At 39.8% G+C, this 26,686-nt stretch overlaps 1 protein-coding gene and 1 long non-coding RNA gene across 2 annotated transcripts in view; one reads left to right on the forward strand and one right to left on the reverse strand.

Moving 5' to 3' along the window:
• The window catches only part of ALKBH3 (alkB homolog 3, alpha-ketoglutarate dependent dioxygenase), a 38,632-nt gene extending 14,423 nt beyond the window's left edge, over positions 1-24,209 (reverse strand). Inside the window, exons 1-8 of the mRNA XM_011000606.3 lie at positions 24,069-24,209; positions 22,264-22,412; positions 21,777-21,880; positions 20,940-20,974; positions 18,433-18,480; positions 16,806-16,909; positions 15,132-15,220; positions 8,864-9,073 (exon numbers count right to left, since the gene is read on the reverse strand). Coding sequence (XP_010998908.1) covers positions 8,864-9,073; positions 15,132-15,220; positions 16,806-16,909; positions 18,433-18,480; positions 20,940-20,974; positions 21,777-21,880; positions 22,264-22,342 — 669 coding nt within the window. The 5' untranslated portion in view covers positions 22,343-22,412; positions 24,069-24,209. The remainder of the gene's footprint in view (positions 1-8,863; positions 9,074-15,131; positions 15,221-16,805; positions 16,910-18,432; positions 18,481-20,939; positions 20,975-21,776; positions 21,881-22,263; positions 22,413-24,068) is intronic.
• Positions 24,210-24,263: 54 nt separating this feature from the next.
• The window catches only part of LOC116155319 (uncharacterized), a 33,679-nt gene continuing 31,256 nt past the window's right edge, over positions 24,264-26,686 (forward strand). Inside the window, exon 1 of the long non-coding RNA XR_004139197.2 lies at positions 24,264-24,324. This is a non-coding gene — a long non-coding RNA (uncharacterized LOC116155319). The remainder of the gene's footprint in view (positions 24,325-26,686) is intronic.

The following is a 26,686-nucleotide window of genomic DNA, read 5'->3' on the forward strand; positions in this document are numbered from 1 at the left end:
GAAACCAGATCAAGTCACAACCTCATTTACTTCCAATGCATTTAGAATAAAATCCAAACTCACAGCTCTAACCGTAAGTTATAATTATGTCTCTCTATTCACTTGATTATTCTCTAGTCCCTGCAACATCCATGAGGGCAGGCCCAGTGTTTTTCATATTCACTGCTGTATCCCTGGAGTTGAGCATGGTATCTGCCACATAGTCGGTGCTCAATTAATATTTGGGAGCAGGAGGAGAGAGGTGAGAGGAGGAAGAGAGAGAGAGAGAGAGAGAAAGAAGAAGCCATTCCTGAATATTCCTGGCATCTGGGTATCAGAACTTAGGGAGAAAAGACTGGAATTAAGGATATCAAGGGGGAAAAAGGTCATTTTCATATTTTAGACATGTGGTAAAGGGAGTCTGGGATGAAGCCACTGTTAAAATGATGAGTTTTTCAGACATTTCAAGAAAAAATTAAGAAGATTTGGGAACCGAAACAATTAAATAAGAGAATAAGGAAGAACTGAAAATAACTTACAAACTTACGATGTAAGACCTAACCAAGAGAATAATGAGATCAAAAACATAAATGGACTTCTGAGCAGGTGGAATTGTGGAGTTTTTTGAAAGAATAATAATAAATTTAATTTTTCAATTTCAGGTTAGAAGTCACATGTGCTGTTATAAGTGGAAATGTCTCATGAACATGTATAAAGTAATAGCTATTACAAGTAGAAATGTCTCATAAACATGTATAAAGTAATAACTAGAACTTGAGATAAAAGTCAAACCTGGAAATAAGAGACTCGGAAGTTGCTTCACCAAAGAAGAAATGGTTGAAGCCACAAGAACAAATGAAATCCCATTTATTTACATACTCAACCAAAATACACACACATACAGAATGCTATATGCTGGGGACATAATGATAAACAAGACAGAAATGGATCTTGCCTATATGGCGTTTACAATCTACTGCCAGTTCATAATCTCCTAAAAAGTAATGCACACAAAGATAACAGAATTAGAGATAATCTTGAATATCCACATGTAAGAGGTTGAATGTAAAGAAAAAAAAAAAACTCAAAGGAGGCAGAGAAGTAGCAATGAGAAAAGTGTGAGAACAGCTAAGATAATACAGTATTTCAGAAACTAACAGGAGAAAGAAAAGGCGGCTAACAGATGGCTGAGTTTTAGGCAGAGAGGTGTTAGATACTGGTGACCAACATTACAAGAGAATGACAACTGAGAAAAGGCTAGCGTATATGCCCTTTAGGACAGTGGTCTCAGTTTATCAGCAGCGTGGTGAGGATGGATCCAAAGACCAGGTGTTCTAAAAGTGAGTTAAGTTGTAGGAAAGGGAAACTGCAGATGTAGGCAACTTATTCCAGAATTTGTGCTTCAAAATCAAGAAAAAACAAGACGTCAGAGTGTCTGCAAAATTAAGCAAAGGGTTTTCTCAAGATGGTAACAGGGTAAGGACTTCTCTAGCTTTCTGGTCCAAGAATCAGATTGGTGGTGGAGCTGCTTGATAGGTACGGTCAAGGCTTTTTTGCAGAGTGCAAGGATATTTGAAAACTAAATGCTAGCATGTGCTACAGCACTTAGCATGTGCTACAGCACTTAGCCCCTGCAACCCACTGCCCCCTTAGATGCCCTACCTCCCAACTTACGACTATGCCAATAATGTCCTCCTCTCCTCTTTTCTAATCATTTTTTTCAGCTTGTTTGCCCAATCAAATTGTGGCGTTGCCTTGCCCTTGAGAACCTAGCTGACTTCTAGACTGCTGCATGGATCTCTAAGCTTGCAGCTATATTTCGACTGCAAAGTTGTTCCCATAGCTCCAATATAAGAACACAGCTGGACTTTTTTGTTCATAGTGGTAATGTATTTTTAAAATCTGACAAAACATATTATGGAAATTATGGAAACAGAGTAAAGAGAGGACCCCACAAAGTCATCTCTACAGAATTATTTTGCTGACTTAAACCACACTTTGAATGATCACATCCTTAACATTGATCTGAAATACATTACTTTAAAAAGAGAAGCAGCTGTTTCTGAAATAAGATCTGCCAAAGTAGGAGGATAGCTGGAAAAGCACAGATTTGAAATGACTGAGGTTATCTGTTCAAAACAATTTTGAACTCACTTGCCACACACAAATCTCTGGGTTTTTATCAAACTCTTTCCAGATTTTTGGCATGGATTTGGCATGGAAGGTTCTGGTGAGGTGAGTGAGACTGCTAAGCACGAGCAACTGGCACGGGCAATCAATCATCCTCTACCAGGCACTCCCAGTGATCTTAACAGCGCAATAAGGCAGGGCCTCAGGATGCCTCACTCACTCACAGAGGCAGGTTTGGGAGGTCTGCACTGTTGTTCACTGCAGCAGAGGCTCTCTCTGCACGCATCTAAAACAGCCCTGCAGACCAGACTAGCATGGAGACTCCTGCCTTTCCTTCTGGACTGGACATGGTGAAAGGCAAATGCAGTTTACAGTGAACCACCTGCTGATGGTATTTACTGTTCATATTTGTTGTTGATATGGTACTGGGGGTGAGACCAGGGTTTTTCTTAAATAAGCTTAACTTTGCATTTACTTCTGTAGTTATTCTAAATACACTGAATGTGCATTTGAAACCAGAAGACTTAATGTAATGAAGATTCCACTTTTGGTACTATAATATTCCCAAGAAATGCAACTTAAAGGAACTGCTATCTTGAAAGAGCTTCTACTCAAGACTGTAGCACCAGAAATGAAAGCTCTTCTTCCTTGAAAATCATACGAGAACAAACTCCACGAAGCCTGACCCCAGTAACCAGTATAAGTTCTCCAGTCAACCATTAAATCAGAAACAAACTGGGACATAACCTGATCAGACATAACCCCCCAACCCCTACCCCCGACCCTTCCGCTGCGTCTGCTGGAATTCCCACTCAGTGATGAGCAGAGACCTCTAGATCCACAACTTCACGTGCTCTGAAGGTTCCCTTTATTTCCTTGTCCTAATCAAAACCTAGCTACTTCCAGAAGATTCCAAATTCTTTGAAACCCCTTCCTATGGAAGGTGATCAATCTCACATATCCAGAGAACCAGGAAATACTCATTAACACTATCAGGCCATTATTCCAATGCCTGTCTTAAAAATGCTTGCTCCTTTGAGCTCATGTCATTGAATCTGTCTACCTCTCTTCTCTGCCTTGGTCCCAGGTACACACAAGGTATAACAACCTCCTAATTGGTCTCCTGGCTTCCACTCTTGTTCCTGTCTAGTACAAGCTCCACACAGTAGCAGCTGACCTTGTAAAATTTCAATCATCATGTCACTCTTCTGCTTAACACATTTCAATAGCTTCTTAACATTCTTAAAATAAAATCCACTCCTTTCTGAGGCTCCTGGTTCTCGGCATGATCTGGCCGCTGCCCACTCCTCCCCTCTCATCACCTCTCCTGGCTTGCTTACTCTTCTCCATGCGGGACCTCCTCCTTCCTCAAACTCACTAAGCTCTTTTCCACCTCAGCTACACAGCATGAAAATGTGATTTGCGAAAGATGAGAAAATTACCAGAAGGCTTAGGAATAGATTTTTAGAGTATAGTAAAGTGGAGGAAAAAACTCTACTATTGAGACAAGGTTTAAAAAAGGTCCAGCTTGCAAGCAGACCCCATACCTAACCAGGGCACAAACAAACTTGACCGATCACTTTGGAAAAGGTTGTTCTCCCAAGACTAAAAGTACTATCAGCAATACAAAACTGAGAGGCTCTGTGCAAAAATTAATTATTCCCAGCGGCAGTCAGGGCATGGATTCTAGCCAGAGACAAGGTCCCAAGGAAGCAAATGATGATTCCAATTCTCAAAGGATCTCGTGCCTGCAGATAATTCAGGACTACTTATCTTTGTCTGCTTAAACATGTACAGATTCATTTACTCTCTCACTCACACTCTCCAAACCATTACATGACCATGACCCTAGAAATAGGAGTTTGAATGCTCACTCCACAGGCCACTACCCTCCCCGAGTCTCCCTTGTGCTCCCTCAATGAATGTCATTTCACAGGACAAGGAAACCTTGGAGGTTAGCTTCCTTGCTGTTTATTTCCTTTTTCAATTTCCACATCTGAAAAGTCACCATAGCACCCACCACTTATAACAGCTTAAAAATTCACTGATTACTGCAACAACTTTCATAGTACCTTTCATGGGAAAACTTTTCTATTACTCCCATAAAGTAGCTACCAAGTATCAACCCCATTTACAATAAAGGAGTAAGTATAAATGAGGTGGATAAGGTCTTTTTACAAACATTAGTGACAGAAACAGGAAACAAAACCCGATTTTCTAAATTTCATCAGAGTACATATTAAAGAGATGAGTTTATCAACAATTTCTTCGAACTAGTTCTTATAATTTCTCAGAACAGCTGCTGTGATCTGAAGATGGACTAATAAGAAGCATAAGTGGCTGGAGAGCAGCAGTGGGGTGCTGGCTGAGGTGGAGGTTTGGCCACTGCTCTGTGAAATGCTACAGTCTAGTTTATCCAGTTCTCAAATCTAAGCTAGTTGGTTTATATTATTTTGGATTCCAATATCCTCCTTTCTTCTAAAGTCCTGGAAAAATACTGGTATTTACGATCAAACTGACCTTTTCATATTCCACTCTTCCCAGCAGTGTGTAAAAAACCAATTAGCTAGGGAGGCACTAGGAACCCTGATTCACTGGGAACTCTCAGAGCCTCTACCATTTCAAGTAGTTTTACAACCATCTTTTCTGGTGATATGAATGGGGTTTATTTACATCCTTCAGAAGGTGCTAGGGAGAGGAATGGTTAGAGAAATAGCCGGCTTGCCTCAATTCAATCACCTCGAGGTGGATGGAAGCCCCTCACACTTTCAGGATTCAGATGATGGATAGAACTTATCCATGGGTAATTTTCTAGAAAACCAAGGCTTTTGGCATCTAAACCTCCGCATCACAAACTTCCTGCTATTATCTAATACCCACCCCCCCTCAACTCAGCCATCACTGTTTCCATGGTAACCGACAGAGAAATAGCAGCCTGCCAAATGGCTTTTGTAGTTCCTTCTCCAGCTTGTTTTTCAGTACAGAATTAAAGCAATACTGGGGAAAGAACCAGATTAATCTTTATAACGGGACACGATACAGTTTGAAAAGTACAACTGGGTTTGGGACAGGAGTGTAGAAAAGCTTTAATAAGCCCAGCTCGGTAGAATAAAAAAGGCCCTTGGTTTCTAAAAAATGTCTACTGAGGTATATTTGGTGAGCTTTACTTCTGTCTTAAGACAGTATATCCTTAAGACAGAAGATAGGTATGGTGCCTTAAACTGAATTCACAGAAAGGTGGGATGAACGGGAGAGAAAGATTAGGCAAGTATACTATGCACTCAAGTACCTTATTATCACCAAAGGAAATGGTAATTGACTCTAAAATCAAATGCAGGAGTTGATGCACTTGGACTAGAGGATGGTGAGACAAGGACTGGCATCTTGGAGGAGTCGATGTTAATCCCAGGAACGATGGATGCATGAAGCTGACTGAGCCAACGGCATGAATCAGAGGGTCACTGGTGCTTAGGAAACAAAGATCTCCTTACCAGCTCTGCACAGCGAGAAATTGTTAGGAATGAAATGTGTGGAACTGGGGCAGCTTCCAGAAGATTGGCAGCTACAGAGAACTGCTTCAGGTGCCAGACCGCAGAACAAACAGCTGCTGCAGGGGTAGAGGAGTTTGAATGTTTAAAAAAAAAAGGCTATTTCTCTTTGAAAGTGGCCCAAAACAGATGCTTTTCTGTCTCAAAACTGCATAGTTGAATGAAGTACAGGATATCTCATGATTCTTTTATGTCAGCTTTAGATAAGAAACTTTGACTCAAGTCAAACAGGTTTCACCTTCTCCTCTGATAGGTTAAAACTAACTGGATTTTGAAAGAGATTCCCACCCACAACCCGTAGCACACTCCAACTGTCTTGACAGATGTGAAAATTACAATCTATAGTCGTATAGCAAGATATGCTCCTAGGAGTTATGGGAAGTCAGACTCCTACAAATTCCACACAGAAGACCAACCTAATTTATACTTTCTAATTTATGCTTTTACCTTGAGTTGTATGAATCATGAGTCATGTTCTCAGAGTTCTCACCATAGTTTAGAAAGAAAAGGAGACAGATTTGCAATAACCACTTCCTTTCAATCCTTCAGAAAAGGGATCATTATCTTAAGATAAAGATGATGTACTCTCAGACACATTTCCAAGGCTGTCAACTCAAAGAAAGGCTTGTGCACTTCTAGGTTAGCTAGATTTGTGGAGCCCTAGATTTTAAAAATCTGTTAAAGAAACTTGAAGAAATCTTCCTGAAAGTTTAAACCTGGGTCTTATTTATCCAAGAATGGAATTTATACGTTCTGGGGAAAATTTTAAACTGTATTCACCAATGTATGATTATAATTTCAAATATATTAACCTTCAACTTCCCCATCTTAAACAAAAGCCAGAATTGAAGGGATATAAAGTTGCACCAAATCCAATCATAGTTAAGCTATTCAGGAAGCCAAAAATTAGTACCTGAGGTACTGACACATTTATAGGTCTTCCCAAATGTGTTTCCTTAGCCAACTTTGTTTCAAGATCTCAGACAGATTTCTTATTCGTCAGATCTGTATTTTCATCAAATCAGCTACCATAGTCATAGTATAGATTCTCCTGCTACTGGCAGACAATTAAAGGGACGTAACCACATTTTTAGTGTTTCATGGCCTGTGCTTTCAGTCATGTTCACCAAAATAGACTCTAAAAAGCCTTGAGAAGACAAATCTTCAGTAAGTATGTCAATCTCCCTCTTACACAGAGATTTTGTTCCAAATAGTTACCCTCAGAAATAATGCTATGTGGTAGTTACATTCTCCATCCACAAATTAATCTATAACATAACTGAATTATATTACCAAGGAAAAGCTCTTGATCACCATAAATGTTTTAATATGAGAAAATGAAGACCTTCAGCTACCTAGAGGGGAAAAGGAATGGGGGTATTCTGGGCACCAGAACATTGTTAATGCTTAATAGTTGGAAACTGCTTGTACAGTAAAACTAATTATTCAGAAAGCATGTGTTGGGAATTCTTAAGCTTCCAATCTATAAATAGGCCAAAAATGTTTTTAAAAAGGGATGGTGGTAGTGGTGGTGAATGTGCGTGTGTAAAGAAGCAGTAACCAAACATTCAAATACTTGGCAACAAAGAAAATAACTGCAAAGAACGAGAGACTCAGATTATACCCAAGATTATACTGGATATACTAGTTTACCTGCCAATCAAAAAGATGGAAGGATAACTCCGGAAGGAAGGCCGAGTACTAGCATGTGCTAGATCCTGAGCTCCAGAGGGAAAGCTGACTTCCTCTTACTTACTCATTGCTATAGCCCCAGCTCCCAGGATCATGCCTGACAAAAAGTTGGTGTTTGTATGTCTGGCTTGAGAAGAGGGTCTAAACTTTAAAATGAGACACGTGGTGTTTCTCTGCCACTCATGTAACAGGGGACTTATGAAGGGTGGGAGGAATTGTTCACATGTGTGAATCTGGGATTTAACTGAGTAGAAGCTTGCATATGAAAACATAACCATACCTAAAAAGAATATGACCAAAGCTGGGGAGCCTGCTTCTTAAGTGGTACTCTCTGGTACAGGAGAGGGCTGACTGCCAATGAAACTGTGAAGGCTACTCAAAGTGCTCACGGAGCAAGTTCACTCAGAAAGTCGCGGGCAACTGACAATCCCCCACTAACATAGACCAAATTTCTGGGTAAACAAAAGCAAAGAAAACTCAGTCAATGGAAAATATACCAGCAAAAGGTGCTTAATGGTATAAATGCAAAACAACACAAAATGCTTCAAAATACCATGCTTGGAAACCCAAACAGATGTCAGGAAAACAGCCCAAGTCAGTATATCTGATGAAGAACAGACATGAGCACTGACTGCTTGATAATTACATGGTCTGGATTAGGTCATACTCAAAACACAGCCTTGCAGACCTTCCACAATGACTGTGTCTTGTTTAATGTTGTAAGCTGAATGATTAGGAATCCTGGTTAGAAAAAGACACAAACCCTGGAAATAGACAATTTGGTAGAGGTTTGCTCTTTTCTTAATGTTCCTACTATCTTTCTATATATCTTAGTCTTAAAGTTCTACACTCGTTGATTCAAAAGAACTAACAGCCCTTGTAACCCTCAAATGTAATACAGATTAAGAGCTAAGATAAATATAGTTTAGTCACCACTTTTCTGATAATCTGGTTTGAATTTCTTCTCTCTGAAAGAATCAGGGATTCATCTGGATTTCAGCAGCAGGCTAAGAAGGCAGGGAGGATGTATGCAATGCTCCCTCACAGAAAAGGGGCAACCCTGCCATGAAGAACACAAAATAAAGGCTTCTTCAGGGGCACCTTCCTTCAGTCTCCTTCCTTTCCCTTCTTGGCCCCTCTAGCTTGAACCTTCCCTTTATAAGTCCTCCTTCCTAGCATTCACCATAATTCCAATTAACTTGAACACTTAGTAGTATCTCTCTCCCACCATCTCCAGGAGGACAAGGACTGTATCTGTCCTTTCCACCAATGGAAATGAACCCCCAGCATCTGGCACAAGGCAGGCAACTTCCGTTGCATCACTAAATGAATAAACGGCCTCTTTGGAAGTCAGAGTCAACCACGGGGTAAGCAATCAGTTGAAAACGTTTCATCAACAAAACATGTACTCCTGTCTCCTAAATCTGAAAACAGAAGATTTTCAGGAGCTTAATTTTTTTTCACAGAATATCAGGAGGCAGGAAGAACATAAAATAAATATAGGGGATACTCACTGGTGGGGGCTTCTTCCTCATCTCAAAGATGCGTGTGGCACCAAAACTGAGTGAAGCGATGATGGGGCACCTCCCCAGCGAGGGCTCGTCATCGCTATGCCAGTCCACACTGTCCTTCTCATTCCGGTACAGATTGCAAAGCAGGGAGTTGAAGGTGTGGCCTGTGTTCGCTTCAATTTGGTTCTTTAGTGTGAGCAGCACCGGATGCCACTGCAATCAACAGGCCAAGAAAAGGGGCAGAGATGGTTCACGTAAGACACAAGGTGGCAACCACGTGGGAAAACAGAAAGCGCAAAATCAGTCACGTTATAAACTGGGGCACTGGATAGGCAAACCACTTGAAATGCATAAACAAAAGGCTAGAAGAGTAGCTTAATTCCCTCCCATGACTTCTATTTTGAAGCAAGTTAACCTCTGCAATTTTATTAAGGTATTAAATTTGGTATAGCAATGCCACGATAACCAGGCCTATTCATCCATCTCATCCTTGCCATGTTAAAAGCATGACCCTCACAAAGAAGCAACTGTCAGCATATCCAGGGAAGGCCCTCAGGGCAAACCACTGAGGTGGCAAGTGGAGTAGGAAGTCTGGTTTGCCACCACAGCTGACAGGCCACCAAGAGTTAGCAGATACAGACTGAAGTCTGCAGAATGAAACTACTCTCCTGCTGGGTGGCCCTCTGTTCCATCCCTATTTTACCATGAATGGCAGAACTGCCTTTTAAAAAAGGTATTTAATATTAATTTCCACATTGGTTAACTTCCTAAAAACAGAACTTGAAGAGGAAAAACCCTCTACAGGATGGAATCATAACACGGCTGTGAACTACAGAAGATTTAAGCAGAGTCCACAGCCCTGCCTCCTGAGCACTGAGTTCACTCACGTGGTTTATATTTGGAACTCACTGTCTTGCCACCTATGCTTTAGGAAGCTATGACCTTAGGTTGTACTTGGGAGCTATAAGCAGAATAGCTCATATTGGTTCTTGTTAGAGTTCTCTGTCTTGCCTCCAAGAAATCTCAAGCACTTTACAGAGTTTCCTGTAGAATAGTGGTTCTCACACCACTATCAAAAAATCATTGAAGACTCCAAAGAATTTCTATTTATATGGGTTACAGCTGTGATAGTTACCATATTAAAAATTAAAACTGAGAAAAATTAAAATTATTGGTTAATTCATTTTAAAAATAACCATCTCATTATATGTCAAAAAAAATATTATTTAATGAAAATTAACTATCTTCCAAAACAAAAAATTGGTGAGAAGAGTGGTGCTATTTTGCAAATCTCCTTAATGTCTGGCTTAACAGAAGAGACTTGATTCTAATATCTGCTTCTGCATTCAATCTGTTACAATATGTTGTTTTTATTGAAGTATAAGAAGAAAATTGGCTTTATACAGATACATAGTTAGAAAAGTGAGGCGTCTTTCATAGCCCTTTCGAATAACTGTAGATATTCTTTAATATTATACCAAAACTCAACAAGTACTGATTTCTTAAAGGTTAAATGCAATGTGGAATCTGAAATCCTATCAACAAACTTTTCCTATTTGTACATTTAAATCCACCGGTCCAGCTTGCACTTTGAATGGATCTTCCAACCTTGCATGACTTGTGACATTCAGCATTGGTCATTTGGAAAACACTGGTTCATTGAGTTATACAGATCTTCTTAACTGTTGACACATTTCATTATACAACACCAGAAAATCATCTCCATTAATGTGACCACCGATCTCTTCAGAAAAAGCTAAGTAAAGGGAAGTGGTCAGGCTCAAGATGGTGGATGTGACTTTTTCCAAAATTCATTTACTGGAAAATTTATTTATTTTTCCAAAATTCGTATTTCCTAGAAACCTCAGCTTTTATCACTAGTAACAAATCCTGTCCATCGCTTTCCTAGAAGTGATACTTCATTCACTTATGAGAAAATGTCTGCTGAATACTCAAGTTTGAATAACTAGTTTGTCTGTCAGTTGTTCTTCCAAGTAAAATGGTCCATGATGAAAGCAGCTAGTTCAGCTTACAGCTTAATCATACAAAGTTTTTTCTCAACAACCATCATACTTGGTTTGCAGCAGGAGTGCTTTATGCATACTTTCCATTTCATCGAACTATTTAAAAAGATCAAGATTTTATAAAACTAATAATGTTTATTGGGTCATCAAGGGACATTCTTAAATGAAACTAGCATTTTTTTTTAAAAACTGGAAGTACATGGAGTAAAGAAAATAATGATTATTAGTACAGTTTGCTGACAACGCCTTGACTCATGCTAAGGTGCCAGCAGTTTTAGCCACCATTACTTTTGTTCACCAGTGCAAATTCAACACAATGAAAATGTCACCCAGTCTTAGTATTATCATAAAAATAACTTTGACCTTGTGGATTCCCAAAAAGCATTTCATGGATCTCCTCCAGGGATCCAGATTCTACTTTAAGAACTACTAATTTAGAGAACCCCTTTAAAGTCCATGTTCTATGTATGGTAGTGAAGGAATGGATGTTCAGCAAAGGAAAGCATAGTATTATCAGGTATATCCCATGATTACTGTCACGTAAAACTTTCAGGGAGCACATGCGGGAATCACTCAGCTTTGCTCTGATATGGAAATCATGGTAAAAGCTGGCATTCCTTGTTATGAATAGTAGCATTACATTCTAAGTAGAGGATTTTTTTTAATGTATTTATTTATTTATTTGAAGTAACACTGGTTTATATCACTATATAAATTTCATGTGTACAGCATTATATTTCTACCATTAAATACCCTGCAGTGTGCTCACCACCAAAAATTCAGTTTCCATCCATCTCGATATAGTTGATCCCCTTTAGCCATTTTGCCTTCCACCCTGCCCCTTCCCCTCTGTAACCACTACTCTGCTCTCTGTATCGATGTGCTTGTTTCTGTTTGGTTTGTTCATTTATTTTGTTTGTTCATTAATTTTTTTATATTCTACATAGAAATGAAATTATATAGTATTTGTCTTTCTCCAACTGACTTATTTCACTTAGCCTAATAGCCTCAGGTCTATCCATGTTCTCACAAATGGTAATATTCCATTTTTTAAGTCTGAGTAGTATTCCATTGTGTATATATACCACATCTTCTTTATTCATCCATTGATGGGCACTTAGGATGTTTCCATATCTTGGCTATTTTAAATAATGCTGTGATGAACACAGGGGTGCACATATCTTTTCAAATTAGTGTTTTCTTATTCTTTGGATAAATAACTAGAAGTGAGATAGCTGGATCATATGGTAGCTCTATTCTTAATTTTTTTTGAGCCATCTCCATACTGTTTTCCACAGTGGTTGCACCAATTTAAATTCTCACCAACAATGTATGAGGGCTCCCTTTTCTCCATATCCTCACCAGCATTTGTTATTTCTTGCCTTTTTGATAACAGCCATACTAGCGGATGTGAGGTGATGTCTCACTGCGGTTTTGATTTGCATTTCCCTGATAATTAGTGATGCTGAGCATCTCTCTTCATGTGCCTGTTGTCCATCTGTATGTCTTTGGGAAAATGTCTATTCAGCTCCTCTAAGCAGAAGATTTTTTAAAAATAAACAGCGATGACAACAAACAAAGCTGAGATCAATAAAACAAATGTTATTAAACTAACCTATGTTCAGGAGAATAAATTTCAAAGTGAAATTCCACAATAATGTTAGCAAGCTGTATTTCCTATTTATTTTATAGCTTTAAGCTTATCTTCATGGAGGTAAAGATCAGATGCTAGAATATACAGTTAATAAGAAACACAAGAATGTAAAGAAGGATGATAGCTTTTCGGCAATGTGATGAGAAACTAATTAACACTCCCCTGACTTGCTTAGGGATTGAGCACTGTGATAATACCAAGTTTGCATTATATTTCTAAGTGGGTATATATTTTTTCTTGGTTATTTTTGGTGGTGAAGTAAGGAGAAAAGGAGAAGAAAGGGAATAATGAACTAGAGGATTAATTTAGACTCTCCAACCAATACTCTATATACAGATCCCTCAGAACTGAACGTCTAAATTAAAATTCAGCGTCATCTCACTGTTCAGTGAAGACATTCTATCCTTAAAAGACATTTGAGGAAAAGAGTATGAGAAAATATGAATCACAAAAGTAAAGGGACCTATTCAGTGGATTTCAAACAGTGTTTTATAGAGTCCTGGGTACCACAGGGAAGCCTCAGGGATCACAGCAGGAGAAAAGAGAACAAGCTGGTGGGACTGCCAGTTGGTCAAGAACTCATTTATTTTCATACTTTGGGTTCATATAAGATTCAATTTGAACAAAAACTAAAAGAAGTTTAATAACCTGTGATTGAAACTGCTCCTGTGCCATAGGATATGAAGCTTGAGGTAGTAACAATTTTAGAATTAATCTAGTACCGCCAACACATATATACACACATTAGTGAATTCCCCCTTAAAAAATCTGAGAAAGGGGCATCTCTTTTATTTTGTTCAAGATAGTATATAAACTAAGTCTATTAGCAATAAATACAAAGTTATGAGCCAGTCAAATTCAAATTAAAGAACTCTAATTTGACAACCTTAATATCCAACCAAAGAGGCTTGAGTGAATAAATTATGGAATACTACATATCTGTTAACTATAGTGTTGTAAGAGAATATTTAATGTTACTAAAATATGCTAATGATACAGTAAAATGAAATGTAGTATATACATAACTGATTTGATTTTTATAGAAAAACTCTACATGTATTTGCCTAAAATAAAAAAACACTGGAACCAAAATGTTGGGTGGAAGGATTACTCAAAATTTTAATATTCTTCATGCTTATCAGTAGTTTCTAAATTTTCAATAATAAACGCATATCACTTACATTATAAGAAAAGGATTGTCATTTAAAATACTCTTTTGAAAAGTTGTCAAAATGTCCCCGAGCATAAGTGGCCACTCTACTTGGCAGATCTTATGTGCCTTGTGTTTATGGTAAAGCAGTGGTTCTCAACCAAGGGCAGTTTGGCCCCCCAGCAGATGTCTGGCAGTGTCAGGAGTCATTTTTGGTTGTCACGACTGCGTGAGGGGTGCTTCTGGCATCTGGTGGGCAGAAGTCATGGATATTGCTAAACACCCTACAATGCACAGGACAACCCCAACAACAAAGAATTATCCAGCCCAAAATGTCAGTAACACCAAGGTTAAGAAATCCTGTTTTAAAAGATTAACTAGAATGAATAAGAAAGAACTTCTCCCCCACAGACTGTTTAATCCTTAACTTCTCTGCTAAGACTGTTGACAAGAAGATAAACTAATTCTGACAGAAACATGGCCAGCAGTCTCTGCTGTATTGGCCTAATTCATGTTTCTCTTCATGTGTCCAAATCAACCTCAGATATAAAGGGTCTCAGCATTTCCCTGGGTTACATTTTAAACGCAGCCATATAGGGCCCAAAGCATACAGCTATCTCCTGGTGTGAAAAAGCCGTGTTCCCTCTGGTCAATATTTCATCCCCAAACATTTTAGTAAAATTGTGGTTTATGATTACAAATTACTAGAAGCTCTAAATGTGTCACATTTCTCTTTATTCCAATGCCATAAGCAGAACTCCATTTTCTTCAAAGTCTCTTTCAATAAAGCATAATATTATTTGCCAAAAGCAAGATGCCAGGGACTAAACAGAGAGCTATTTCTTGGATCTTAATTCCATCATCTGGACAAGCTTAATTTATATACGAGAATCTCTCTGTCTGTCATGGAAATTTTTAAAAACAAAAGAAGCAATGAAAATAAGCCAAAGCATGATAAGTTAGAAGTCTGAGAATTGCAGCCATAGAATGAATACAAAGTCAACAAGAAAAGCACCTGATTTTTTCACAAATGGCAAAAGAGCCTGAGAAATGAAAAGAAAACATTCTGACCTCACTGGCCAGTCGTTAACAACTTGGCCCCACAGCAAATGTGTACCAGGATATACGCAGAAGGGCTGCAGCCAGAAACGCTTGGGGAAGGGAGAGATTAGGAAAAGAAATGATTCATTTTTCTGAAATCCTTGAGTCTGATTCTAGTTTACTCCAGTTCCAGTTTTTTTTTTTTTCTCATCCTCTGAGTTCATCCATAGATCAAAAGCACATCAAGGGTGATAAGCGCCAAGACTCAGTGTTTGAACCCAGAGGATTTTTTGAACTAGGAACCATCATGCAGCTTTGCAAGCTAATTTACTGTTATTTTACAGTACTCTACATTTACAGTACAGTCTATAAAACCATACCAACAACAACATTCCAACATACGTGAGGATTTGGTTCCATAGTGACTCTTGAATAAGTGTAAGGAAGTTCTCCATACCATGCTGTAAGTCTTGGTTGCTGGTAAGTTACATCTAAGAAAGAAAATACAGGGCCTTTGACACGGTTTAATGCTCTTTAAGGTGTACCTACTGAGTGCTACCACCATGCCTTTGCAATGTTTAAGAAGCTATGAGGAATACAAAGGAAGAGTAAGGATGGGCTCTGACGAAAAGCTCCACTTCCAGAGAAGGCTGGGATTTCAGGAGCAGAATGGTTACAGCCAAAAGGAGGAGGACAAGAGAAGGTACACTGGCAGAAACAGTGCGGGCAAAGTTCTGAGGTGAGAACGCATGTGACTTACTCGTGTCAGTGATGACATAAACAAGAGTGAAGGAGTCACACAGCAGAACTGAAAGGTTCAGATTAGGGAGAGCCTAAAATGCAGGATATGGAGTCTGAACCCTTGTAAGTAGGAACTTGTGGCACCAATGTCCATGCAAGAAACAAGACAAACTGTTCACCCAGATGCCACCATTATAAAAGGCCTCTTGATTCCAAATGAGAAAAAAAGAAAAAAAAAGTACTCTGACCCACCACAGCATGTAGCTGATTTCAGCCAGAAGTTTTTGATTTTTTTATTTAGAGAGGAAGTTACCCACAGATCTGCTATTTTTCCTACAAATGATATCAACCACTACAACAATAAGAACAATAAAAATAAAAGCAGCTAACATTCATCGAAAGCTTACTATGTACCAGACATTCTATTAGGCACTTAGCATGCATTATCTCATTTAATTATCACAACAACCTTATAAGATAGGTATTATTATCAGCTCCATTTTATAGATCAGAAAATCAAGGATCAGAAAAGTATTTAACTTTTGTTAAAGTAATTTGCTTAAAATTAACAATTACTTTGAAAGACAGAGTCAGTAATCGTGGTCAAGTCTGTAACCAAAAGCCCCGCTGTAGAAATTGCTGGGAATCAGGAGTAGGCTGTGCTGAAAGAGCTGACTCTCATTCTGATGCCAGAGTTGCAAAAATGATGCCAGTATACTTTGCCTCTTTCTCTACAGAAAATTTAAATTCAGAGTGCCAGAAAGGAAATTCTATGCTAGAGCACAGACGCCCCCCAGTGACCACCTCTGGTATAGCAGGCACTGTGGCTTAGGAGCCTGTTCCAAGTCCGGTAATCTTGACAAACTCAGGAGAACACTACAGATGCTGAAGCTAAAGGAGACTGGGCTCTAATAGCGAAACTAAAATGAGAATAAAAAGCTGGTAAGAAGGGCTGCAAAAGAACATATGCCAAGTAGAATCAGAAAAAAGAAAGCTCTGGAAGTTTCTATGAAGAAAGAGGAAAGCTGGCACCATTTGAAGTAATAAATAGTGAACAAACACAAATGGAGATAAGCATGTCAACCACAGTTCAGCCAAACAAACTTCTTTGGTTCCTTGAACTCTCATCTCCCACCACTTTCTGAGAAACACCAGCTGTTTCTCCTGCCAGGAACATTCTTCCCTGTCCCTCTGACTGGCTAAATCCTCAGGGTTCCAATTAGGTTTTGAATCTCTGTTTAAGACTGGCTGTGGTACAAAGAGGCAATCGTATTGGAAAACATTCCAGAAAGGGAGACCAGGCGGCAACAACCGTGATCTTGGAGATCTACTTACCCTCTCTGATGCCGGTCCTCTGTTTCCAGGGAACATCCCGACAAAGCTGTTCCAATACCCAGTTGGCTTCTTTTAAGTCAACAAAGCCAGGATACAAACATACCCTTGATGCAGAAAGAGCCATTATTAAATACAGAACACAGGAAAAGATGGATTAGACTCTAACCATTAGCAGAGAAAATTAATCTGATCTGCTTCCTTTCGTGGGTAGACGAAGTTACAATGCTCCAGATATAAAATAAACCTCTTTCATGTTAAGACAAATAAAAGAAGCAATGAAGGATAAGGAGGTACATGATGCCTTTTACAGACATGGTTCAAACACTGTCCCAGCACTTCTTAGCTGTGAAACCTTAGACAAGTTACTTAACCTCTCTAAATCTTGGTTTTCCCCATCTGTAACACAAAGATGATCTCTACTTCACAGGGTCACTGTGAAAAGTAGAATAACTAATAAAGTACTTGGCCCTGTGTTATTTTAGCAATTGGTAGTCTTCTGAGACGACGTCAATTGTAGGGAAAGCAATCATTTATAACTGTATCAAAATAAATATATCCAAAGGAGGGTTCTTTCTCTCATTGAATATACACATATTTCAACAATGCCAAGTCAGCTCAAAATTGTTTTGGATATCTTAAGATATGTTCCAAAACCCCATGGAACAGTCTCTTCAACAGCCTTATTGGTAGTAAAATTTCACTCTTTGAAGGTGCATTTGATTTTTTTTTTATCAGTATAACAAGTAATTTATTAATTAATTTTAACCAGTTGCCCAATTAAAAATGTTTGAATCTGAATTATTACTTTTTTCCAGTTTTACTGAGATATAACTGACATACAGTTTATGGTATACAGCATAATGATTTGACTGAAAAAGCCAAAGCTCTCCTGAAGCCATACCAAGTTAACAATGAGATATGACCAAAATAATGCAACTGGTTTTCTTGTAAGACTATTAAACTTGCTTTAAAAGAGAGGTTCCTAAAAGTTGTAACAATGGCAGCGCCATTGGACTATAATTATAGAGACTTCTAACTCTGACAGAAACTCTTCTAAGCAATTCATTTAGACATATAAGTTTTGATTTTGTTTTAAATGTCTTATTATTTTATAGTGACATACATTAAGGTGATGCTTTCAAAATGTTTTTAAACAATGACTAATGCTTAATACACTCTAAATCATATATGCTTTAATTTTGTTAAACGCTAACCTTATGTAGCAATATAATATAACTTAGTATGTATTATATACAATGTATGATTAATAATACATGTAGTAACAATGTAATAATAATATAATGTATCATTCATAGCACAAAAGTTGAGGCTAGACCCAAGTCTAACATTAAGTTATTATGTAGCACTAGGAGAAAGTACTCAATCTCCCTGGACATCATTTCCTCATCTGAAAAACTGGGGAAGTAATAGTTACTGTATCTGACAGAGAGGCAATAAAAATGTTTTGAAGCTAGAAATGCTGTATAAAAGGAGATATTACCAAATATCTGCTCCCCAAGGATTTAAGGAGCAGAAGTTTCCTACTTTAAGCAAGGGAGTAGACTATTTTAAGAGACTATAACTCAGTAATAATTATAGAACCTTTCTAGTGAGAGGATTCACTTACCTAGACATGCCTGTGGGTGACAGGCTGATTTCATACACACCCTCTTTACTAAAAAAAAAAAACAATGAACACAGACTTGTTAGTATAAGATAAAACAATACACTCCATGAAGCAGAAGGAAGGGCTGTCCTTTGGAGTTCCCAAAGTCCCAGTTTACCAAAATCATTCACTATGAGGGAGACACAACTCTGCTTTCCTCTACCACTGAGATAAAGGGTAAGATGGTGGTACATCATTAATGGCACTGGATATAGAATCCTGACAAAATCAGGCCATGGAGATGAAAATCAGGATAAAATAAATTCTGGTTCTATCCCTTCATATTTCACCCATAATTCAGGCTGATTGGTACAGGAATCTATCATATGAAGGAGTGCCAAATAGAGCACCCCCTTGGAGACTCTGGAATAGATACATTAAACAGAAGCAAGTATACTTCAGGGCTCTGAGCTTCTGTTGCTTTCAAAGATTCATGTCTAATGAGGTTCCTCCTTTGATTAAAGTCCTTCAAAGGCTCCCCATGAACTTTTCAGCATTGCATTCAAGGTCCCCATGACCTAGCTCTACCTCCTGACAGTTCCCATGGACTCATCATCCTCCAGCAGTAATTACTGCTTAGAATCTCCTGAATACACCCCATGTTTCTAACCTCATGATTTTCTACATGCTGGGATGCCTCCCCACCATTCAGCACCCCCAATTCAACCCACCCCCAGCTTTGGTCCAGTGGAAAATTCTAATTCATCCGTCAAAATTTCAGCTCAGCATCACTTCTCTAAACCTTTCCTGACCTGTAATCCAGGCAACTAATGTTAACTATAGTATCCTCTGTGCTATCACTATACCTTACTTGCAAGTCTACTGTTTCATGATATTCAGGATTATAATGTATCTCATTACATGTATATTTCATTTACTAGACTGTGAGCTCCTAAGTGGGTAGAAATGGGTTATAACTCTGTTTCCTAGTGCCTAGCACATAATAGATGAGCAGTAAAAAGACTAATGAAGTCAACCAAATGTGCAAAAGTACAAAACTGTTTCAGATGGGCAGGATGGTGAGGTCTATGACCCACTGTGGTAAGAAAAGTGACCCAGACTAGACAGGTGCCTCAGTCAAGAGAATTGTATCAGACCCTTTTCAGATACAGATAAGTTATAGAAAATAATATAAAGGGAGAGTATTTACATCACCCTTTACCGTACGAGTTAATAGCTCATGATCTCTGAGCAGGGCTCTCAGGAAGGTGTGTGAGCTACTCTGAGCCAAAATGTAGGCAGTTATTGTCATAAACATTTATCACATTTTAAAACATGTTGCCTATAAAGTTTCCCAGAGTGTGAATATAATGTTTCAATGTGACATATTTTGGGTCACATTTAGAATATGGCTCACCTCAAATGTGAGGACATTTCTGACTATTAAAAAAATCTAACATAGCTAACTTTAGATAAACAGAACAGACCCCAGGGTCAAGTAGTACTGAGTCCTGTCATTTTTTTTCTGACTTGTGAATTAACAATTATCCATTTTTTCAACCTAGATGTCCCATCTGTATCTTGTAACAGGTTACATGGTTTTGTTTCTTCTCTTCACCACCATTGGAGGCAGTATCACATGGGCATTTGCAAAACAATCAAAGACTGTTAGAGCTACCAGACTGGGTCTTAAGTGACATAGTCCAAACCCTTAATATTATAGACAAGGAAACAAAAGTCCAGAGAGATGGCAATAACTTACCTAAGGACTAGTTACAAAGCTAACTAATGGCAAGGCCACAACTACATAGCCTCTTTGAAAGTATGATGACATTTGTTAGTTTCAATTTTTCTAAGATACACAAATCAGCCTGCAAACAACCAAACAGCTTAACGGATTGCTCATGAGCAATAATATACACACAATGCAAATTTACTAAAATAAAAGGACGCTTTCTACTGATAATTTACCTGCATCAGATGGAAACCGAGAAGTAGGAAAAGAGGAGCCAAAGCACCTTTCATCAATTTTGGAAAATAATATTTTAGATGCAGATCAATACACGAGAAATGCTTACTATCATCTAACTGCTCTGGAACAATTATGTGGTTTTACTAAATGAACTGTAAGATCATCTAGATTTTTAGCAGTTTTCAAAAGCATTGCTAGTAAAATGGTACGTAAAGGTTTTTCAAAGAGCCATGTTTCCATGACTCAGGAAAAATCCCTCTCTGTCTTTACCTAGAGGTATTTTAGTTTACTGTCCACAGATACAAGGTGAAATAGGGTCAGGAAATCTACATCAGAATCAGAGTTTAATGTACAGATATCTTGCTGCATTTTCCACACCATCAGCAAATTCAGAAAGGCTTCTCAAAAGACCAACTTTAAAGACATCTGAGACAGGAAAATCCCAACCTAAAATTTAGACACTAATTGGGCTGTTATCTCTTCCAGATGGAAGTATCAACGTGAGGGAAAGATCCTCGGCTCTCTAATAGTTTCAGGAGGGCAGCAAATTACTTACTCGATCACTCGTGGCTCTGGGGCTCTGCGTACCACCTGCAAGGAAACAGCCGGGTCTTATTTCTGACATGATTCCTAATCCTCAGGGAGGCTTACTTGCAGGATTACCACATCCTCTCATTTCCAGTCAAAAAAATCAGGTTTAGAACTATCCCTTTTTCATCCTAAGCTCTTACTAACCCACCAGAAACTCTTGTTTCTGTTCTTCTTAAAACTACTTCACTGTTACTTAAGGGCAGTGAAAGATGACAAAATTAGAATTAATCCATTTTCCCAGCAGCCAGCAGCACTGGAAAAACCTTCTTTATAGGGGATTTTTAAAAATAGAAGATATATTATGAAATAAGGGGTTTTAATCATTATTTATGCAATCATTTCTACTACAAGATGTCTGATTTTTAGCTTTTCGCATGTTATTAAAACAGGGAATCTTCACCCATTCTTACAGTTCTCCCAGTGAAAAAAAAAAGCTAAAAAAAAAATCAGGCATTGCAGTAGCTGAAATTTCAATCCAATTCCAGAGATATCTAGCATATTTTAGGATTGTTAGAACTTAGCTAACTAATGCAGGTGCTAGTCAAGGTATATCCTCTAATCTCTAGTTATGGTATGCCTCCATGCCAAAAAATGGGAATTACATATGCCTATAAATTGGGGGCAAACTACAAAGAATCCTCAGACATATGAAGAAGCTGATGCTCTACATTTCACTGTTACTACAGTCCTTTCCACTCTCCCTTTATCAGCGAATTTATTGTTACTATTTGAGTATCTGGTATGTAAATACTGCTTTTATAAATAAACCTCTGTTACTGTTGAAGAAAAAACAAGAGTTTACCTCCTGGGGTTCTCTGAACACAAACTGTCTTCCAGGCAGATGATGCTCCTTGTTAGTCCAGGTCTGACCAGGTCTCTGTTGGAGATGGTTCTCAGTAGTGGTAGCTGAAGCGAGAGAGAGAGAGGAGACTCAAACCAGGGAAAAGTCTGCTCTCCTCACCCCCTGCTGAGCAAGGACCAATGAAATTCACTTGGAGAACACCTCTACGACATCTCGAAATTAGTAAAGTCAATCAAAGACCTCAACTCACACACTGAAAGGTTAGAGAATAGTGACTAAATACAAGGAACACTAAAGATCAACCCTTAGCTCACTCTCAACACAATCAGAAAAAAAAATAACCAGCTACATTTTAAATAATTCCTTACCATCCACTGAAATGGGTGTCCACTATAAAGGGCAAAGAGATATACAAAAGGAGGATGATACCTGTCCAGGTCCACACGCACACACACATGCACGCACACGAGATCCCACAGGTTCTTGCCTGGCTGAGCAATGGCCTGGCTCTTAGCACGGCCAGCCCAGGCTCCCTGCACTCGGGCTCGCTGTCTTTTGTCCTCCATGTTGACCAAAAAAGTTTCTGCTTTTAGCTTTCAGAAGATTTCATTTCTGATTCAAACCACACGATGGTACCTGTGTAAAAAAAAAAAAAAAGATGCTTTTAGTTGAGGTTGTGTGAGCTTGGACCACCAAGGGGTAATTATAATCCTTTCAGACAGACAGGATGACTCAAAAGCAATCAAAGCTTCTATATAAAATCAACTTCTGTCATCACAACATCTCACTCAAGGAGCCTATTAAGTCACTGGGGATGTTGCTTTCAATATGTACCTTTTGCAGTGTTTATCTTATCACAGTAGTTTCACTTCATTCACAAGAAAATAAGCATTAAGAAATGCTAAAAGCAAGGTCTGTCATAAACCACATTACTCTTTAATAGTCCCCCAAGAGCAGAACACAGGAAAACTGTAATACTCCACCTACGTCAACATTCAGAAATAGGCTAGGACTCAGTTTCCCAGTGTATTTCCATATTCCATTATCACTGGCTGCAACAAACTTCCATGGAAGCTTGTTAAAAACACCCCTGGCCTGACTCAGAAGATCTGATGTAGGTTGGATACAGGTGTTTTGTCTTTGTAACAGGCACTGTAGGAGATGTTGATAAGCAGGTAAATATAGGACTACAAGGTTAAGTGGCTCACCTAGTGTCACTCAGGAAATCAATAGTAGGTAGATTACCATTCAAATTTTATTAAGTTCCAGTTTGCAGCGGATGAAAAAATCCACCTCATAATGGCCAGTAATACTAATTTGACATTTCTGCCAATAAAAGTTTAGCCCACAGCAAATACAGAAGCAAAATTATACAGCTCCCAAAAAGCCGGGGGTGGCGGGCAGGGGAGATACTGGGCATCTGTTGCGAACCTAAAATCCATTTCTTCATGGGTTTAGAACAGCTTCACATGTGAAGTTCTCAAAGATAACAGGCTCGCTTTATGGGTTGTTTAGCCTACAGATTCTCAGCCCTAGTCCCAGAACTTCTCATTCCAAAGAACTAAGCTGAACCCGGGAATCTGTTTAACAAATTCCCCCAAGTGTTAAGTATGTAAGTCTTCTCATTTAATAGGTGGGAAGAGGACAGAGGCTGCCATCTGACCCAAAAGTTAGTGGCAGACTCAAATACAACCTCTCCAGCCCCACAAGATCTGTAGAAGCCCTCGTTCGGCATTTTCTCTCAATTGAGGCCTTAAAAGCTTAGCACGACAATTAGCTATCACTCTTGTTGTATTCACAGGGGAGCGATGGATTACATGCATGGTAGGGCTGTTGAAAATACAGATAGCAGAACCCCATTCTGGGCCTACTGAATTCCCGGAGTGCCAGAAACTAAGTAATCCCACCTTCCAACCGGGATTCTTTACCCAAATAAAACACGAGAATACTGCTGCAGTGCAGAGCAACGGCTCTGGCGGCAGCTTTGAATCCAGATGTGACACTTCGCAGAGACATGGCCTGTGGCAAATGACTTCACCTCTCTGAGCCTGTATTTTCCTCTGCAGACAGAGGAACCAATACCTCTCTCACGGTCGAAGTGCGGATCCTCGCAGGTGAAAAAGCCTGTTCCTCTCAATAAGGGTTAGCAACTCTCCCTATTTTAGACCCTTTAGACCCTTCCTTTCCGGGAGGTCCTAGACGAGGTCCCGGAGGTCGTCCAGGAAGGGACCTCAGGGGCGGTCCTCACACTCGCAGCCCCAGGCCACTCAGCCACAAGCCGGCCGGCCGCACCTGCCCACGGAGCCGGGGGTGCAGGTTCAAAGCCGCCCGTTCTGAAGCAAATCCAGACGTCCCCGGCCTGCTCCGCTGCCGCCCTCGCTCCAGGGAACCTTGAGAGCCGGGTACCAACTCCAGCAACTCCCAACCACAGGCCGCGTCGTCGGGCACTTCCTCTGACGTCACGCGCCGCCGCGGCCGCTTCCGGCGCCACCACCTGGGATCCGGGCAGGTCAGCGTCCCCTGCGCCCGGAGTGCCGAGTCGCTGAAGGTGCCGATGGGAGGGCCGGGATCGGAGGGGAGCGCAAGGTTTGAGGGTGCGGTGGAGCCCCCGAGGGCCGGGATATATTGAAGGTGGGGATGACGACGTGTTTCCTAGGCCGAGGTCCCTCCTCGCCCCCCTCTGGCGGGGGACGTCATTCCCCCACAGCCGCTACTGGAGACGAGCAAGCGCCCGCGTCTTTGGTCTGTGCGGAAAGAGCGACTGAGTTCCAGTGGGGCTGGCGGAAGGGCGAAGGCATTGGGGAACCTGGTCCTGATGTGCTGAGCAGAAAGATTTTACTTGTATCCTGAAGGCCGTTGAGAGGCTAAGATGCAGCATTGCGGCCTGTGCATACCTCGATTGTAGCACTTAGAACAGGGCATGGCGCCTTATTCGTCATGGCTATACAGTACTAACATTTTACTTGAGAAAAGATGCCAAAGTTTCAGTTTATACGCCATCGTTTACTAGGTGCATAGTCTAGGTCGAGTGCCCTGCTTCTTTATAAAATGGTCATAGCTTTTGTTGGGAGGATTAAATGAGATAATGTATTTTTAAAGAATTAGCATGATACCTGGAACGCAATACAAACTCAGTAAATGTTGGGTAGCTTCCCTTAACCCCTTCTGAGTTCTTGAGAAGTATCTTTAAAGTGGCCATGTTGAACCAAGTACTTTACAGTGTGAAAATAGCAAAAGTAGCACTAAATTAACTATTTTGTACAAGTTACTGTCATAGCTCTATCAAAGGGTAGCCACTGTAGAAGTCTTTAAAATAAACCTTGTATTATGTAGTGCTTACCTGCGGAAAGCTCAGTGTACCTCCATCAACTTCCCTATATTGTTGCTACTATCAAATCTAATTTCACAGCATCCATTATTCTTTGGTATGCTTTGTGACATTGAAGGGAAATGATTTATCCTTGAACTGAAGTAGAGAAAAGTGGTTAGGCTGGACTATCATTTTTATCTTCCCCCCTTCATCAACTAACAATTTGTAAGTGTCTGCTTCTGGCTCTGGAACCTTGTCTGTATCTTGCAAAGGATGTCATTTCTTTCCTTTGAATGATTATGGTTTTGGAACAGAAACAAAGAGGTCCTGGATTGTTCTCCAAGTAGAACATGTCTTAGAAATTAACCCATGGTCTGCTTGCACCCAAAATAATGGTATCACCTTTAACACACTTAACAGAATCACCTATGTTTTTATCAAGTACCCAGGGTGATTCTGATGCACAGAGTGTTTGAAAACCTTTGGGATACATGTAGGGTGACAGGTTGTTCTAGTTTGTCTGGGGCTGAGGGATTTCTCAGGATGCAGGACTTTAAGTGCTAAAGCTGGAACGGTCCTGGGAAAACAGATTGTTGGTCACCCTAGATACATGTGAGTGTATAGTTTTAGAAAGATTTTTTTTTTTAAATTTAAGATGTTCTCGACGGGTCTTGGCATCCTGGATTTCTTCATTTCTATTTGCAGTATTTGTGTTTTTATTAGAGGCCAGTAGCAGAGACCACGGGAGAGAGAATAAAAGTGGGGTGCATTGCCAGTCACAACTCATTGATTCTCAGTTCCAACCCTATTCTTCACTGCCCTTCTTGCAATACTGGAACATTTCTCTCTTGCCATCTGGCCCGGCATTAAGCTTCATCAGGAGAGGATGCTGGAGGGACATTAGAGGAAGAAGAAGCTCTTTTCCCTGACTCCAGTGTGCTCCTCTCAGTTGGCTCTGCAGTGCACAGTGGTCAGCTGTGGTTGGAACCTGTCTGTGGGCTGAATTAGTTGAATTTACAGCCTTGTTAAATTTCTCTTGTGAGGTTAAGACATCATTTGGGAAGGCATGGGATCCCAAAACTTGAAATAGGGAACATCTGCTTGGACCCAGATGAAACTGACCATCTTGAACACCCAAGTCACCCTGAGTCTCCCTTGGCAGTGGAAGTAGCTTGTCCTCCTGTGTCTGAGGAGACTAGTCATCCTTTGCTTGAAAACCATATGAAACCCTCACCTGGAGCAGACACCTTGAAATGTACAGCATAGGTCTGTACTTCCTGATGGGCAAGTGTGCTTCCAGATTTGTGCCTTCCTTCATGTTCTGCCTTGACATAGAGGCAGGTAGTGGCTTCTCCCTATATCTGCTATTTCTGCATATTAGTTTTCCTTTCCCCTTTGTAGGTAATACCCTGTTATGGTTAATAATTATTTTTCTTGGTTGAAATTACTATGTGGTTTCTGTCTCCTGTCTGAGTCCTGAGTCTATACAGTGTGATTAAGATTAGGGATGAGAGCAATGGCTAGCAAGTGGCTGGCTCCAGGGTGGGCCTTAAACTGCAAGTAATTGGTTTGCCTCTGATTAGGAGCCTTATTATCTCTG

This window comes from Camelus dromedarius, chromosome 12, assembly GCF_036321535.1.
Source record: "Camelus dromedarius isolate mCamDro1 chromosome 12, mCamDro1.pat, whole genome shotgun sequence".
In the NCBI taxonomy this organism is placed as follows: Eukaryota; Metazoa; Chordata; class Mammalia; order Artiodactyla; family Camelidae; genus Camelus; species Camelus dromedarius.